The following is a 16,724-nucleotide window of genomic DNA, read 5'->3' as shown; positions in this document are numbered from 1 at the left end:
GATGATGGAGGAAGAACTGAGACGAGAGACGGTCTACATAGTAAGAAGCAAGAAACAAAAGCAAAAATCAACTGCGATAACAACCGCGGCAAGTCTGCGCGTTCTCAGATTAGCTCATGACCCTGGAGTGACCGGGAGTAATACTGAATCTCGACGAATCAGATGAGCCTGTCTGGTCAGCAGCTTGCACTAAGCCGTGTTCAGACAGCACAGACGATCAACAGTAACAAGTAACTTAGTCACGCGGATTCATCGGCGATTAGATATTTCATCACGATAAGATAAGATCAATCTATGTCTGTAAAATTCTAGAACCAGTCGTCATCGCTATTGATTTACAAACATCTCTCGCACACTCATGATCGGTCACATACAATATGGCCTTTCGCAAACGAAATGTCGGTATTCAGCGAGCGACTTCTTCTGTTAGCGACAGCGTGGAGATCAAAGAGAATATACCAGGGGTTCGACCTTCCCCTCTGACCGGTCAATTGACCACGTCTACGGGCGCGTACTCTCTGGATGGCCTGCTAGGGGGCCATGCTGGTCTCGCATTGGGCTCTTCGGTGTTGATCGAAGAAAGTGGCACCACAGACTTTGCCGGAGCTCTTTTACGATATTATGCAGCAGAAGGTATCACGCAAGGGCACACTCTCCATATAGTGGGGGGAGGCGAGCAGTGGATTAAAGAGCTACCGGGGCTTGTAGGGGCTGCTGATGCTGCAGCAGAAGCGGAGGCAATTGCACAAAAGAAACGCAAAGCAGCAGATGAAGAAAAAATGAAGATTGCGTGGAGATATGAACGTTTGAACCAGACTGATGCAGATAGAAGAGGTGTGTCATCTTCGCCTCTTTATTGTAGAGAAATACTAAAGAGTTGCCTTGGTTTGCAGTCCTTCCAAATCGAGCACCTCCGAGCTCACCTGATGTGCAACAGAGTACTGCATTTTGCCACACGTTCGACTTGGCCAAGCGGTTGGTTGTACCTACTGGTGCTCCAATCAATCACATTCCTATATCGAAGAACCCAATGAGTTCACCATTCGATAGTATCCTGAAGTCTGTGTCACAGTCTTTGGTCTCAAGTCCTGCAAACACTGTACATCGTCTAGTGATATCAACACTACTGAGTCCAGCGCTGTATCCGCCGCATGCGAGTTTACCACAGCACTTCCTCGGCTTTTTGCATTCACTCCGTGCTTTGCTCCGACAACATCCATCGCGATTGACAGCGATGCTTTCATTCCCTCTGTCGCTCTACGGTAGACAGACAGCTCTCGTGCGCTGGGCTGAGACTCTCTCGGATGGAGTATTGGAGCTGACTCCTTTTCCACACCTCATGGATGCAAGCAACAGCCTTGCGGAGTCTGGAGGTACAAGGAGTGGAGTGGATGAGCAACCGCAGGGGATGTTCCACACCCACAAGTTGCCAGTGAATACAGATCGTGGAGGCGGAGTCAGAGAAGGGGACGATTTGGCGTTTACTGTCAGTCGTAGGAGATTTGTTATAAAACCGTTCTCCCTACCACCTGCCGAAGGGGACACGGAAGCTCAACAAATGGCAGAACAAAGCGGTGGCGGTGGAGGTGCTGTAGGAAAGGCCACCAAGGTAGATATCGAGTTCTGATAGAACGAATGCATATACCCGTCTCAATCTTCGGCCTCCCTCTCATCCCAAGACTTGGCTATCACGTCCTCCATCTCAATCTGCTCGGAAGTCGCGGGTCCCATGCCGAATCCAATACCACGAGCGTAGCTTCTGCCATATGCGCCACGACGCGGGTCAAAGTCTACAGCTGCTACCCTCGCACGTACATTGTCTCCTAAACACGAAGAGAGTACAAACCATGCTATTAATGCGTCAGATGATGGTCAATACTCATTTGGAAGCTGACGTACCGAGAAGTCCGACAATAGGCAGCAAAAACAATAACACGAGCACTACGATGGCGCCCATGTCGTTTTGACGTTGGCAATACCGATGGTGAGATGGTGAGAGATATGTTAAATTGATTACATAACAAACTATATAAGGTGATCACGGCGAAAATGATTCAGATGCAACACGAGCAAACTAAACAAACACCGGAGCCCCCACAACAAACAAATTTATCCAATATTCGAGGCGAATTCAACAAAAAGCTTCCGTTTTATTCTGCAGGTGCAACGTTCTCCTTTCCCTTTCTATCTTTGACTTAAAATGGGTTGAAACACAGCACTCAGGGTCGTCACGACCAGCCACTCTCACATTGTATCTCGAGGACAACAGTAAGTGCATATTTACTCCCATCTCCCTGTTTTTAAATGATTAGAATTTCATTTTATCAATCTGTCAATCCCCTGAAAAGCTACGGCTTACAATGACGATACAAAATGCTATGCTCTTTATGATTCACTAGCAAAATTTCCACTCATCTCATCTGCTCCTGCCATTGATTCACGGCTGACCTGTGATGTTAGAGAAACATGGCCGACATGAACAACGAAGTCAAAGATGTAGAGGAACCTTTCCCCATCTTCCAAGTTGCCAAGCGCTATGTGCTGTATGATATCGATACCATCAGCTATATACGTCGCAAGCATCACATCACTGGTGTCCTCGTGGGCGGATTGCCTCAGGCTCCGCAGCAGAATGTCTTCCTAGGCATTCCACTTGAGTTGATGCCGGAGGAGGCGCGTCTCCTTGTTGAGAAAGGCGTTGCTTATATTGTTGACGATGTCGCTGAGCATAAAAGCGCCTTCATCGAGCACAATCTAAGTGCAGACGAGAAGAAGGCGTTTCTCAAGAACGTCAAGAAGCAAGGCATCGACGCGACAAAGGCTCAGCAAAAAGCTGCTGTCGACAGGAAGAAGGATGCGTTGAAAAAGATAGCGGAAAAGAACGGACAGGCTTCTGGCGACTGGAACGACATTCCAGATGATATGCTGTCGGCGCCTCGCAAGCCAAAGACAAAAAAAGTCAGAGGTCAACCATCTCCTTCTCCTTCACAACCTGCATCTGGCACAGTTACTCCGCGACTTCAAATGCCTCCTGTCGTTCCACAAGGTAATGACATGGGAGAGTCATTATTTTCTTCGAGTCAACCGACGCCTGCTGTGCCTTCAGCCGTGCCTACAGACAAACTCGGAGTCGAGTTTGATGCTCTGAAAATTACACCTACAACTTCACATCCCCCTTTGCGATCTGCACCACCTTCCTCACAGGATTCACTTCCGCTGCCCGCCGTCACTTCGTCATATCCGCTATTCAAGCACATGCATGAGAAAGACTACTTTCTGGCGCCTGGTTTGAGGTTCGGTTGTCAGTATATGGCGTATCCCGGTGACCCGTTGCGGTTTCACAGCCACTTTTTGTGCAACGGCATGGACTGGGATCATGAGTTTGATTTGCTCGACATTGTTGGCGGTGGCCGATTAGGGACAGGCGTGAAGAAAGGATTTCTCATTGGAGGAGAAGAAAAGGATGAAGACAAAGTAAGATCGTTTTGCATCGAGTGGGGAGGCATGTAGCAAGACTACACTTTATTTCCTTCCCTCCTCTGCTCATGCGCCTCAATTGAATCATCTGTCCTTCCTATAATGATCCTTGCTCTACTTTTACCACTGCTTGCTCGAACACAACTTGGTCAGCCCTGCGTAACACTTTCACCATGGGCACCATTGCAAAGTGCATCTTGTATCGACTACTTCAACGTACTGAACTTTCTCACCCTCCATCGCTCTCTGTCTACGTCTACTCATCGAAAGTCTCCAACACATCATGCGCACCAAGAGAAAGCGCAGTCTCGGCGGTGAGGGTGATGCCGCGCCTGCTACAAAGCGTGCCATGAGAAGGAGGGAATGCGAGGTGTGCGCAACCGAGAAGGCACTCAATCAGTTTCCCAGTAGGCGCACAGTGTCCACCCATGCGCACAACAACAACGCCTGCCGAGCCTGCTATCGCACCCATATCGAGACTCAGGTCAGTACTGGCCTCGTCGGTAGCAGCATCTTATGTGTCCAGTGTCAAGAACCTCTGAGTCAGGACGAGGTTGAAAATTTGGTCGATTCTAGGACCTTGGAGAGGGATTCTACCCTGTGACCCCATTACGATGCAGATCCTGACAAGGTACAGACACAACCTGAAAACTATAAGAGCAGCTCTAGAGCAAGATGAAGAGTACGTCAGATGTCTCTCTGCATCATGTAACTCGGGTCAGTTGCACATCGACGGCAAGACTGCGCCCATCTTTACATGTCAAGATTGTGGTCATAAGCAGTGCGTCGCATGCGAAGTACCCTGGCACAAAGACGAGACTTGCACTCAATACAAAGACCGCTGCAAAGCTAGACAGCGCCGCAACACCGAGGAAGAGTCAACCGCCCGCACGGTGAAGAAAATCACCAAGGCCTGTCCTAAATGCAATGTCAACATCCAAAAGAATTCTGGTTGCAGCCACATGACTTGTACGTATCGACCAATACACACTATACATCTTTCACTGACTGCGTCGAAAAAGGCTCGATATGTAGACATGAATTCTGTTGGCTATGTTTGGCCAATTTTAGATCGATTTTGCGATACGGGAATTATCGGCATGGGAAGACCTGCAAGCACTATCGGGCCAATCCTCAGATCATCAGAGGATTCTGATCACTCGCATATGTCCCAAGGCTGCATAACATAGGGGAAAGGTCTATATCTTTCGTACGAGGGTTTGATTCGTGGGATGATCTTGGAGAGAAAGCCTTCGTCGGCGAACAGATTGATATCAGCTCGGTCTAGTCACGACAATCGGTAGATCAATACAATATTTATGATAGCCGGGAATAAATAAATAATGCTCCTCGGTACCTTATCGATGTGAAGATATTTTGTGGAAAGAGGCAACTGCGGCTTAAGGCTGTGCGCCACGGCGCGAGTTCCTCTTGAAAGTTGATCATAATAGCCAATTCTACACAAAACTGGGTGAAGTGCTTTGTTGAATTGTTCACAAGATTTTTCATATTACTGGTAGGGCTACACAGTCGTCCAGAAATTGCGATGGTCGTGTGCACAATCGTATTGATCTTTCTGCATACGGCCGGGGGTTGCTCCGCTCCATGAATTGTTGAAGTTTGCTAATCGTATTTTAGTTCACATTGCGCTGAAAACGGTGAAACCGCTGAGCTCATGGAGAAGACTGCCAACACGTATGCTCCAGCGAGAGATTCGTTTCCCTGCCAGGCACAATAACCACAGAAAGGCCAGAACAAGAAGAGAGGATGTTGGCCCATACGACTCGATAATCGACATCGATATGCAGGGTATTAGTCCCTCTCGGCGACCGTCAAGCCGAGGCTTTGTGTGTGGATCACGGCACCAATGCACCAGGTTGGACTGATGTATAGATTGATCCAGGCTGATCCGAGCAAAGGGTTCCATTCATGACTCAAATTAGTGCCTACTTTATCTTCTAATAACATCGAATTGGCACGAACTGTGTAGCACATGTCGCATCGTCTTCTCTCAGCCAGCGATGCAGGTTCCCTTGGCCATTTCCTACTGCAATGATGCCGAACCCTATGTTCGGCTTTGCGAATGGCACCAATAACGATATAGCCAGTCTTGAAATGATATCCCCTCGAACGGAGTCTCCAAGCGTGCAAGATCCAGCTCTCAGCCATGTCGCATTGCTCGATTATCTTGCGTTAGACCCACGACCAACCTTTATACTGCACAGTGAAGACTCTTCCGTTGTCTACCGCAACGCCGCCCTCCTAAGCCACTTCAAGGCGCACCAGATCGACCAGCCCACTTTCGCCAGCTGGATCTCCTCAACGTGCTTTGATGATCCGACCTCATTTCCCACTTTCGCCGCAAGGTCCTGGACCTCGGTGGCGTTACAGAGATGGCTTGTGGTGAGCGCTTATTGGCACGATCCTGTGCCACAAGTCGCCCTTTCTCGTCCACCTGAAATCAAGTTTCGACCGCGTGCGCAATCCGTCAAAGGTCCCACCGTTCCGAGGTTGACTCAGTTGTCACGTTCGGCTTCAAACGCCGGCAGCGATGTCGTCTCTGGGTCGCGGCGTGCGTCGGTCGCACCCTCGATGGCTTCGTCATGTCGAAGTATGTCGGAAGATAACTTCATGCGACAAAAACAAATAGACTGGACACGGTACGATGTCACGGGATTGCCCAATCACATACGTATAATCCTGAAATACCCCTGGGAAGATACGCCTATCGGTGCAATCGAAACATGGTCGGACACGTTGCGACAGCTCATTCTTGCCGTGATGAGCAATCTAGAACCAAGAGTAATCATATGGGGAGAGGAACGCCGGATGATATACAACGAAGCATGCTCCTTGCTTTTCGGACAGAAGCATCCCATGGCCATGGGCTCAAAAGCAGAAGAAGTCTGGTCCGAGTCATGGTCGACTCTCAAGCATCTTGTTGAAAGAGCTGAACTGGATGGCAAATCAACAAAGATCCCACAAACAGAACTGGACATGAATCGGCACGGATACTCCGAAGAGACGCATTGGACTCTACAGATGGTACCGATAATCGGCCCCGAAGGTCGTGTACTTGGTGTTCTCGACGAGTTCGCCGAGATGACGCAGCAGGTCGTGTCACAGAGAAGGAGAGAAGCCGTCGTCAGAATCAGTCAACTCGTGTCTAATGTCACAAATATTAATGAGCTATCCTTTGAATTCCTCGAAGGCCTGGAGGCTTGTCAGGACGACGTTCCGTTTGCAATGCTCTACACCCTCGATTCGGAACCGCACAGGTACAGATTGGAGGGCGCCGTGGGTCTATCTACTGTGCAAATGAACTCTTTACCGGCCTCTTTTGAACTGCTTGAAAACACCGACAGCAAACTGGTCGGCGCCTGTAAAAAAGCTTGGGAAAGTGGCGAGGATGTCGTGCTTCAAATCAGAGACGGCACACTCCCAGATGAACTTGCTTTCGCCATACCAAGCCGTGCTCAAGGAGCGAAGGCCAAGACCGTGTGTATCCTGCCCGTGGCGAGCATTTCTAGCATGGACAAGACCGTGTCATTTCTGATCATCTCTCCCACGCCACGTCGCCCATACGATGACGATGCTGTCATGTTTGTGCACCATTTGCGCGATATTCTCACAAAGTCCGCGTCGGCCATCGTTCTACCCGAAGAGCAAAGGCGTGTGAGACAGAGATTCGAAGAAATTGAAACATCACTGGCGCAACAACTAAGAGCAACAACACTAGAAGCCGAGAAAGTCGAGGCGAGGTTCGCAAAAATGTCACAGATGGCCCCGGTCGGCATGTATGCAATCGCGCCAAGTAGCGAAACTGTTTTCTGGAACGATGCTTATTTGTCAATCACGGGCATAACCAAGGAAGAAGTCGAAATGTCCCGTCTCAATCCAAGAGAAGCGATCCATCCAGACGACCGAGAACGAGTTCACGATGTATGGTTTGAGTGTCTAGAAACAAAACAACCTTTTACTGTCGAATATCGACTCTTGAAGCCATGGAAGCACTTGGATCCGGCTTCTGGTGAAGAAATCGTTGGGGAAACGTGGGTTCTTGCAAACGCCATGCCTGAGCTCGACGAAAACGGGGATGTTATTCATATTCAAGGCTGGATCCTGGATATCTCGGAACGCAAGGATCACGAGAGACTGCGCGTCAAAAGAGCACACAACGAACAGTCTGAGGCACGATTCACTAGACTGGCCGAAACGGCTCCCTTGGGCATGTACCTGTTGCATATTGACGGCAAACCGATTTACTTGAACGATGCATATTTCGACCTTCATGGCTTCACCAGATCTGATTTCGAAGTCGCGCAGTTCAAAGGCATGGGCTGGTCTGATCGTATCGCCGACGAGGACAAGGAGAAAGTCGGGCAGGCTTGGCTTCGTCTTGTTTATGATGCTGTTCCGATGAACCTCGAATATCGTGTCAAAAAGCCATGGAAGGCATATGATACCGCCACAGGTACAGAAATGTCCGGACCGACGTGGCTACAAAGTACTGCCGTAGCAGAAATGGACGACGAAGGGAACCCAATTGCAGTACAAGGGTTTGTCACAGAGATATCACTGAAGAAGTTCTCCGAGCGTCTCCTGGCAGAACGTCTTGAGGACGCACTTGAAACAAAGCAGCAAGCTGATAGGTGAGTTTGTTTCCCGTGTCACAACCCCAACTTCCTGTCTAATCTCCTCTCTAGATTCATCGACATGACATCGCATGAAATGCGAAACCCTCTATCTGCAATCTTACAATCCGCAGATGGCATCTTGACTTCTCTCGACTTCGGTGGCTTGCCTGCGCACAACGAAGCCATGACAATCCCTGGCGACATGATCGACACTGTCATAGATGCAGCCCAGACGATTATTCTATGCGCCCAACACCAAAAACGCATCGTCGATGACATTTTGACATTATCCAAACTCGACAGTAATCTTCTTCTGATATGTCCGGATCGTGTCTGTCCGCCAAGTCTACTGGAGAAAATGTTCAAGATGTACGAAGCAGAATTAGCAAGGAGCTCTGTGACTGCAACCTTGATCCTGTCGCCAAGTTACAATCTGCTCGACGTGGACGATGTGATGCTTGATTCGAGCCGTTTACTTCAAGTCGTCATCAATCTATTCACGAACGCAATAAAATTCACACAATACGCAGAGAAGCGCGAGGTAAATGTATATCTCGCAGCGTCGAAAACTCGTCCGGAAGTATCTCGCAACGGCATTCCATTCATCAAAGCGAGGGCCCATCGAACCGACCAAACTCTCTCTCCTGATTGGGGAAGTGGTGAAGAACTCTATATCCAAATAGATGTAGAGGACAGCGGTCGAGGTTTGACAGACGAAGAGCTGAAACTACTGTTCCATCGCTTCCAACAAGCCTCACCAAAGACCTACAAACAATACGGCGGCAGTGGACTTGGTTTGTTTATCTCCAGAGAACTTTCAGAACTACAAGGAGGTCAGATCGGAGTCTACAGTCAAGCCGGCAAAGGAAGCACATTTAGTTTCTATGTCAAGGCAAGACGCTATGTCCGTAGCGGGCCTAGACAGGCTGACATGAGAAGACAAACGCCGTCACTTCTGTCATCTCCAATGGCATATGCAAGAGCAGGCAGTGTAACATCTCTCGACGGCACAGCATCCGAGTCTGGAAACATCGAAGCTCCGAGAATGCGAGCGACTTCGACACTGGAACAGCTATCCCCTCCTGTTCTAGAGACAGAAGCACTACACATTCTCATCGTCGAAGACAATCTCGTCAACCAACGAGTCATGGCACAACAATTGCGACGTCTCGGCTGCACCGTTCACTTGGCGAATCACGGAGTCGAAGCTCTGGAGTTCCTACATCGAACCACGTTCTGGAAACAAGACGCAAAGCTCCAAGCAGCGTCCCTGGAGCCCATGCCGAAGTTCACGGGGAGTTCGGATCTTATACCATTGTCAATCATACTCATGGACCTGGAGATGCCCGTGCTGGGCGGCCTGGGTTGCGTCAAGCAAATCAGAAACCTACAACGAAGCGGTCATCTCCAATCGCATGTGCCCGTCATTGCTGTCACCGCAAACGCCAGAAGCGAGCAAATCGCCGTCGCTATTGATCATGGTATGGACAGCGTCGTCACCAAGCCATTCCGTATCCCGGAACTCGTTCCGCAGATGCAGAGCCTGGTGGCTAGAGTACGTGCGGAAATTGTGGAACAGCACGCGAGGGCAGTAAATTAACGACTCCAATACCACTTTTTGTTTGTTCTCTTTAGTTTTCCTTTGCGGAGCTATCATAGATCGATGTCCATTTTCGAATATCACAAGATTAAGGGCCACGGTTTCGTGATTGTAACAATTATATTCTCGGCGAAAGCTATATCGACAAATGCAAGTGGTATTCCTCCCAATTCTCCATGATATCCACAAGAAACCAAAACGCCCAATACCAGACTCCATTCGGATGCGATCGTCATTTCGATGCGGATGAGAGAAAACATTCAGCTCTCCTCTCCTTCTATCATCAATCTTCCCTGACTGTTCCGCACGATCCTTTCGGTGTTGACGTCAAGGTACGCGTGGGACTCGGATGGGCCCATGCCCTCGACTGCCTGGAGTAATGGTTTACCGGCTAGTCAGAAGCCGTAACGCTTGCCGTAGCTCGAGATGAGGAACTATTACAAGTCAGTCCGAGAGTCTTGTGGGGGAATGAGGAGAATTAAAAACTTACGGGCCAGCCCAGAACGACTGCGTAGAATGGAAAGTATACTGCTGCTGTTCTGCCGAGCTTGCGTGCCAATTGCGCGTTGTCGTGCTTGTGTGCCATGGCCGTAGCTGCGTTACGGTATGTGAAGGTGCGCATAAAGGCTCTGACTGGAGTAGCTGAAGGCATGTTTTTGTGAAGTTGCAACGGGCTGCCGTGGTAGCGATGTTGTTGATAATAATAATAATAATGGATGGTATTTGGCTTTTGCTTTTGGATCTTGATTGATGTGATGATAGAGACAGAGAGGCAAACTGGGGTTTGCAATATATACTATCCTACCTTGAGCATGGCTACAGTAAACCCCACGGAGATGATTTAAGCCTGGAAGCGCAATATTCTGCTTAGCCCGATCCATTGTCGCGGATCTACAACAATGCTATTGTTATCATCTGGTGACAAGGAGAAAAAAGGTGATGACCTGACGTGACGCCCGGTCTGGAGACGTCGAGATCACGGCGGGTGGTGTGACACACGGACCCTTGTTGATGATATGAGTGAGGTGGAGTGACCGGCCAAGACACCCCTCGGTCCCTGATTCCGAGCGCGGCGAAGCCCGACCTTGCGACAACCTTAATTTTCTCTCAGGTCGGAAATAGTCGTGAATATTCTTTATAATTGCAGTGCTTACACATGCATCCTGTGATCATGTCATGCCCTTCATGCGGTCGATTATCTCCATTATCTCTGACGCAACATACTCGGGATCATCCCGCTGTATGAAGTGGCCGCAGCCGGTCGCGATCACAGGGCCCTTGCATGTTCGTTCTTCAGTCAATTTAGCCAATCCTTTATTGTATGCATGCCAGATTGGATTGATATACTCTCGGCATAGTGCTTCCGGTAATCCAAAACTTTTCTTGGGAACGATCAGCGCTCTGTGCAGGTCTTAGTACATGAGACTTACTTTGTTCTCGGCAGCAAAGACATCCCAATCATGACCTACGACCGTGAGTAATGGGCTTGTGTTATTTGGACCGATCAGCTTGGGTAGGTCAGCATCAGGTAAAAGTTGGGCAGAGTTTGACCGATCAAGGCGTTCATTATTGGGTACTGTCGGATGGAAGAACTGTCCATAAAGTCGTCGAGCGTTGCGAATGTCGAGTTCTGTAATGCCATCTGGCAGAGAGTGTGCATCAAAGCCCGGCGCGTCAGGATCGGGAAACATAGAGACATAATCATTGTTCGCCATCATCGAATCAAGAAAAACAAACGCAGAAACAGTCCCTGGGTATGTTTGTGCAAAGAGACGGGCGATGGCACAACCGATCGAGTTGCAGACAAAAACAATGCGCTCCTCTTTTAATTGAGCCTTGGACGATACGAACTGGCCGAGGAAGGCACGAAGGTCCTGAACGACATCATTGAGGTCGTACCCACCTTGCTTCTCAAGGAGTGCCGGATTTGGTCCTGAAGTACCTTGCCTGGAACGATCGTATGCCAATCAGGAAGGAAGCATTCCTTTCGAGTGATGCTGGACAAGATACTGCATAGTACCTTCCCATCCGCTTCGATCCAGCCGTAGTCCGTTGATAAAAATGACCAGGGTTTCTCCTTCGACATCTCCTGCTATGTATGAATAGTCAAGGCCTGACGATGGTCTCTCATCCAGCCTTATCGTCCCGGACTGAATCATGCTTGCAAATTCAGCCTCCTTCATGGTGGTCCGCTGCCTCACTGCCATCGTTTATGTCGCGTCTGATCAGATCTCAGCCGATAGACAACACTTTCATGAGAAGTGCGTTATCAGCAGCGGCTATATGTGATTGTGCAACACTCACCACACGCACGGGCCTGCGGACAGGTTCGAAGCTTCGTCCGTCCGGCAAGACGGCGACCCTGTCTATTTCTTGTCGAACCAGTAAATAATTATATAAGCCGGACCATGCACCACGTTGGTATTGCAGATTAATTGATTGAAAGGGAATGAATAACATAATTTGGACGATCTCAATAAGTGGAGCGACAGCGCGCTGCAAGCGCTTTTGACGGTTTATCTATGCTCAATGAGCTTACACAAAGTCGTCTGAGTGTGCAAAAGGCGCCATCTCCTCAGCCACTTTACGGGTTTTTGGCACACCTGCACTTCCTTCAACCATCTACAAGCATCGACCAAGACCTCGAAGGATCAGTGAGACATGGCTCGCTTACGTCGGATGGTCCTATATTGAGTTATGCGAAAAATATGGACACGTCCGTGCTTGCAACCGCTGACAACTTACATGAACTCCGTAGCAATGTTTAGACTTGACTACAGAGCCATGAGAATTACCAAATCTTAGAACCACACCTCTATCGATGTAAGAAAACACATCGCGTGTCATCGAAATGTTTTACTTGGATGAAGAATTACTAACGAACCTACCGTTATGCAGGTTATACACTTATACCGCTAACACTACAGCGTACACAAGCACACTCAAATCCCCACTGCTCTTGCAACTTGGTAATCCTCCCTTGCCTGCTCATCTCCTTCTCATCGCCACCAAGATAAGTAATACACAGCTCCTCGTCTATTGCGATATCCCGGGCAGCCCAGAACTGCCAAGTCCGTCCTACACGTTTCTTCCGGATGTTTGGGGAACAGCTATGATTAAAATAGCTCGCCGCTGGCCAAAGGCCATAGCCAAGGCATTCACTCCCAGATGATGCTTCGACGCCATCGAGAGTAAGGTCCTGGGACCATATGCCGAAGATGTTGTGAGAACCCCTTTGTGCGAGCGTCAAGCAAAAATCTTGCGAGCAAAATGGAAGAAGTTCTTCGGGAAGTGTAGCGAGCATTTGGAGATAGCTGGTGATTTGGATCCGGACAGCTAATTGCGACACATATGGAGTATCGTCTGTCGCCAGCTCGAGTACACCGGACCATAGCCGAGGGTTCTCTGCCGCGCAAAGCAGTCCCGACAGCATATATGACAATGCATCATGAGACGGTGTATGCAAAAGAGTTTGCGCAAGAACACGTCGACTAGCTTTTGAAGGTCGATTTGATGCTCTTGCTGAGCGTATGTGTTCTGCCTCCTCTTTACTGTCTTGCCAGGCTTCTGATGTTTGTCTCTCTGTGGGTGGTATGTTGTCGGCCTCGGTATTTATTTCCTGTTGTTGTCCTTTCTTTCCCAGACTCTCGAATGCGGCCAACGCTGCAGCTTCCAAAAAAGTCACATCCTCTTTCGTCCAGTCATCAAGACATTGAAGACTACAAAATACTACTGCGGCGACAGGGTGTCGGACCTTTAACTGGCGACCACCATCATACTTGAAGCAGTAAGCGCAGACTTCCTTACGATATTCTCGATGTATGAGCTTCGCGGCTACTTCGGAAGTTTCATAGATCAGAGTTCCAGATATGATTGGTTGACTAGCGTACACTCCCCGACCATTCGCAGCATATTCCCTTATGTCGAACAGTGGGGAGCCAGGGGGGCTACTGCGTGGACTCATACAAAAAAGACAAAAAAGGGGACAGATTTCTATCCAACATACTCGGCGTCACCAACGTTTTGCTAGTGAGCAAATTTACCCCACAAATTTTGTCTAATATTTTACCCCCACGTTTTCAGCATTCTGCTGATAACACCAGAGTAGTAGAGTTGGTCAGAGCCGGTGTCGTGTCTACGATTAGTTATTCTCCGGATGCATGCGGCGTCTTAGCTCGGAGGAATCGATGCTACAAGGAATATGATCAACAGCATCCGACTCTGGCTCATTGCAATGCCGAGTCCGCAGCTTGCCATGGCATGGACAGGAAAGATATCCAAGGTCCAGCGAAAAGATACGGCACATGCACATGGAAAGTTCGGCAGTAAGTTCAGTAAAAAAAGGCACGGGGTGAGCATCTTTTTGCACCAGTGCCGTTCCAAAGTTCGAGCGAAGGAGTCACGAAAATTTGGTACCCCAGGGGCTACTGTATGCAAGTCGCTTGTGCGCTAGGGTATGGACCCAGCTGCAGCCCCATGATCTTCGATCTGCAAAAAAGACCTGGGGTTGACATCTGTGGGGATCGTGGGGAAAGTCCGTGCATCAACCAACCTGTGGGGTCTTACATGCTCGCCAAGATGCGCTATTGGTTCTTGTCAAATGCCCTACCATGTACAGTTGTCTTGTTGTGGTGGCGGCCACGATCCATAGCTACACCTTTTGATCACAAGTGCAACTCGCGTCAATGCCATCAGTCCAAACAGAGGACAGACTGGCTGGTATCTGCTCAAAGACTTTAGGTGCGACGTGAATCGTCCAATAAGTGTAAGTGAAATCTGCGTGGGAGAACTAAGGTAGGACCAAGAGAATTAGGATGCTCAAGGAATGGCGCGCACAGCTTGCGCACGCGAGCCAAGAAAAGCCAAAGAAATACGTTGAACATGTACTGGAGCCTCGACCTGCTTCCGAAGGGCTGAACATACCTGTAGGTACACCGCATTAAAGCTGAATACATGGTAAGATAAGTAGATACTGTTGTGCCAAGGGGCTTGCGCTTCCGATATGGGTGTGGATGTCTTCCCCACCCCCCTTCCCTGGAAGATGGTCAGGATTGACTCCGTAGCGTCGACCAGCCGACAAAAAGGCGTTGTTGATTTTGTTATTGCCCTCCCCTGATAGGTTCTCCGCCCTCCCCGAGCCACGTTGATGCGAAGTGGATCCAATCCAGAAGAGACCACCCCGCTGACCTGGATAAGTAGCCGCATTGGTCTATATAATCTGGCGCACCCTCCCCCATGGGGTAGACTCATCTTCCCTTTCAACTTTAATTTCACTACCTACAACCGCTGCTGCTATGGCCCGAATGGGAGCATCTGTCAATGGCAGCTTCGCTGATGAGAAGCACGGAGCCATCCAGAAGGAGTATGCCGAAGAAACAACTCATGGTGCCGCAGAGCGAGGTATCGCTGCCACTGACCAGTATGTTTACTCAATCCTTTTTCTACTACAATTGCTGACCATCGTCTCAGATATGGAGTGTCTCTCGTTCACTTCGATCCCAAGGCCGAAGCTAGACTTCGATGGAAGATCGACTTGTGCATCGTCCCCACCGTCGCTCTGCTTTACCTTTTCTGTTTCATCGATCGTGCAAACGTCGGTATGTATTGTCTGCAGTCCATCATCTTGTATCGATCTAACACGAATACAGGTAACGCCAAACTCGCTGGTCTGGAAAAGGACCTCCACCTGAAAGGCTACGATTACAACATCGTCCTCTCCGTCTTCTACATTTCTTACATTCTTTTCGAGATCCCCTCAAATATGGCTTGCAAATACTTCGGCCCTGGCTGGTTCATTCCTGCAATTTCTCTTGGTTTCGGAATCTGCTCGATCTGCACAGCGTTTGTCACAAACATGTCAGCAATGTGCGGCGTCCGGTTCCTTCTTGGTCTCTTCGAAGCTGGTATGCTTCCCGGCATCGCCTACTACCTCTCCAGATGGTACAGACGTAGCGAGCTGGCTTTCCGCTTGTCTCTTTACATCGTCATGGCGCCTCTCGCCGGAGCCTTTGGTGGTCTCCTTGCATCCGCCATCCTCAAGATTCCTCACTTCGGTGGACTACACACATGGAGAATGATCTTTGCCATTGAGGGTATCATCACTTGTGTCATATCTCTCATTGCTTTCCTTACTCTTACCGACCGTCCTGCCACTGCAAAGTGGTTGACCCAAGAAGAGAAAGACCTGGCAATCGCACGTGTCAAGTCCGAGCGTGTCGCAGCCACCGAGGTCCTCGACAAGTTCGACCGAACCAAGCTCTTGCGCGGAATTTTCAGCCCAGTCACCCTCGGCACTGCCTTCATCTTCCTTCTCGACAACGTCACGGTCCAGGGTCTTGCTTTCTTCCTGCCCACCATCGTCAGGACCATCTACCCACACAACACTGTCATTTCGCAACAACTGTACACCGTGCCACCCTACGTCGTCGGCGCCTTCTTCACCGTCCTCTTCCCGTTCATCAGCTGGAAGATGGACCGCCGCATGATTCTGTTCATCATCAGTGCGCCCCTCATGATGTGCGGTTACATCATGTTCCTTGCCTCCGAGACCGCCCAGGTTCGCTACGGAGCGACATTCATCATTGCCAGCGGCGCCTTTTCCTTCGGTGCCCTCTGCAACGCGCAGGTCAGCGCCAACGTTGTTTCGGACACCGCGAGATCCAGCGCCATCGGCACAAACGTCATGTTCGGCAACATTGGTGGATTGATCTCGACGTGGTCGTTCTTGCCCTTTGACGGCCCCAACTATCACATCGGTAACGGACTCAATCTGGCCACTTCGAGCACTGTTTTGCTGCTCTCCGTCGGTCTTCTGTTGTGGATGAAGAGAGACAACGGAAACAGAGACAAGAAGAATGTCGACGCCGAGTTGGCTGGAAAGACACAGTTGGAGCAACAGGATATGGACTGGAAGCATCCCAGTTGGCGCTGGAGGCCTTAGGAGTCTTCTGTGTCTTCACCTGTCGTTCATGTATATGCCGTCCGGGTTACTCGGCAGTCAAGATGCTATT

General features: G+C 49.5%; 6 protein-coding genes across 6 annotated transcripts; 4 read left to right on the top strand and 2 right to left on the bottom strand.

The window, feature by feature from the left end:
• Positions 1–377: 377 nt before the first annotated feature.
• AAFC00_001960 (uncharacterized protein) lies at positions 378–1,627 on the top strand (the record flags this gene model as incomplete). The annotated part of the gene is made up of 2 exons (XM_069341226.1): positions 378–834; positions 894–1,627. 2 exons carry the CDS (start codon positions 378–380, stop codon positions 1,625–1,627), a joined length of 1,191 nt encoding a protein of 396 aa, XP_069204737.1.
• Positions 1,628–1,650: 23 nt separating this feature from the next.
• On the bottom strand, positions 1,651–1,957 carry AAFC00_001959 (uncharacterized protein; the record flags this gene model as incomplete). Its single annotated transcript, XM_069341224.1, has 2 exons — positions 1,651–1,850; positions 1,900–1,957. 2 exons carry the CDS (start codon positions 1,955–1,957, stop codon positions 1,651–1,653), a joined length of 258 nt encoding a protein of 85 aa, XP_069204736.1.
• A 509-nt stretch (positions 1,958–2,466) lies between these two features.
• Positions 2,467–3,510, top strand: AAFC00_001958 (uncharacterized protein; the record flags this gene model as incomplete). The annotated part of the gene is made up of 1 exon (XM_069341223.1): positions 2,467–3,510. The coding sequence occupies one exon, from the start codon at positions 2,467–2,469 to the stop codon at positions 3,508–3,510; it is 1,044 nt and encodes a 347-aa protein (XP_069204735.1).
• Positions 3,511–6,258: 2,748 nt separating this feature from the next.
• AAFC00_001957 (uncharacterized protein) lies at positions 6,259–9,714 on the top strand (the record flags this gene model as incomplete). The annotated part of the gene is made up of 2 exons (XM_069347716.1): positions 6,259–8,129; positions 8,184–9,714. The coding sequence occupies 2 exons, from the start codon at positions 6,259–6,261 to the stop codon at positions 9,712–9,714; spliced, it is 3,402 nt and encodes a 1,133-aa protein (XP_069204734.1).
• Positions 9,715–10,109: 395 nt separating this feature from the next.
• On the bottom strand, positions 10,110–10,366 carry AAFC00_001956 (uncharacterized protein; the record flags this gene model as incomplete). Its single annotated transcript, XM_069341222.1, has 2 exons — positions 10,110–10,148; positions 10,205–10,366. 2 exons carry the CDS (start codon positions 10,364–10,366, stop codon positions 10,110–10,112), a joined length of 201 nt encoding a protein of 66 aa, XP_069204733.1.
• A 4,642-nt stretch (positions 10,367–15,008) lies between these two features.
• Positions 15,009–16,654, top strand: AAFC00_001955 (uncharacterized protein; the record flags this gene model as incomplete). Its single annotated transcript, XM_069341221.1, has 3 exons — positions 15,009–15,133; positions 15,184–15,311; positions 15,363–16,654. 3 exons carry the CDS (start codon positions 15,009–15,011, stop codon positions 16,652–16,654), a joined length of 1,545 nt encoding a protein of 514 aa, XP_069204732.1.
• Positions 16,655–16,724: the final 70 nt, after the last annotated feature.

This window comes from Neodothiora populina (genome assembly GCF_041146345.1).
Source record: "Neodothiora populina strain CPC 39397 chromosome Unknown canker_contig_13, whole genome shotgun sequence".
Lineage (NCBI taxonomy): Eukaryota > Fungi > Ascomycota > Dothideomycetes > Dothideales > Dothioraceae > Neodothiora > Neodothiora populina.
Note: the sequence above shows the minus strand (reverse complement) of the source record. Positions and strands in the feature narration are given on the sequence as shown.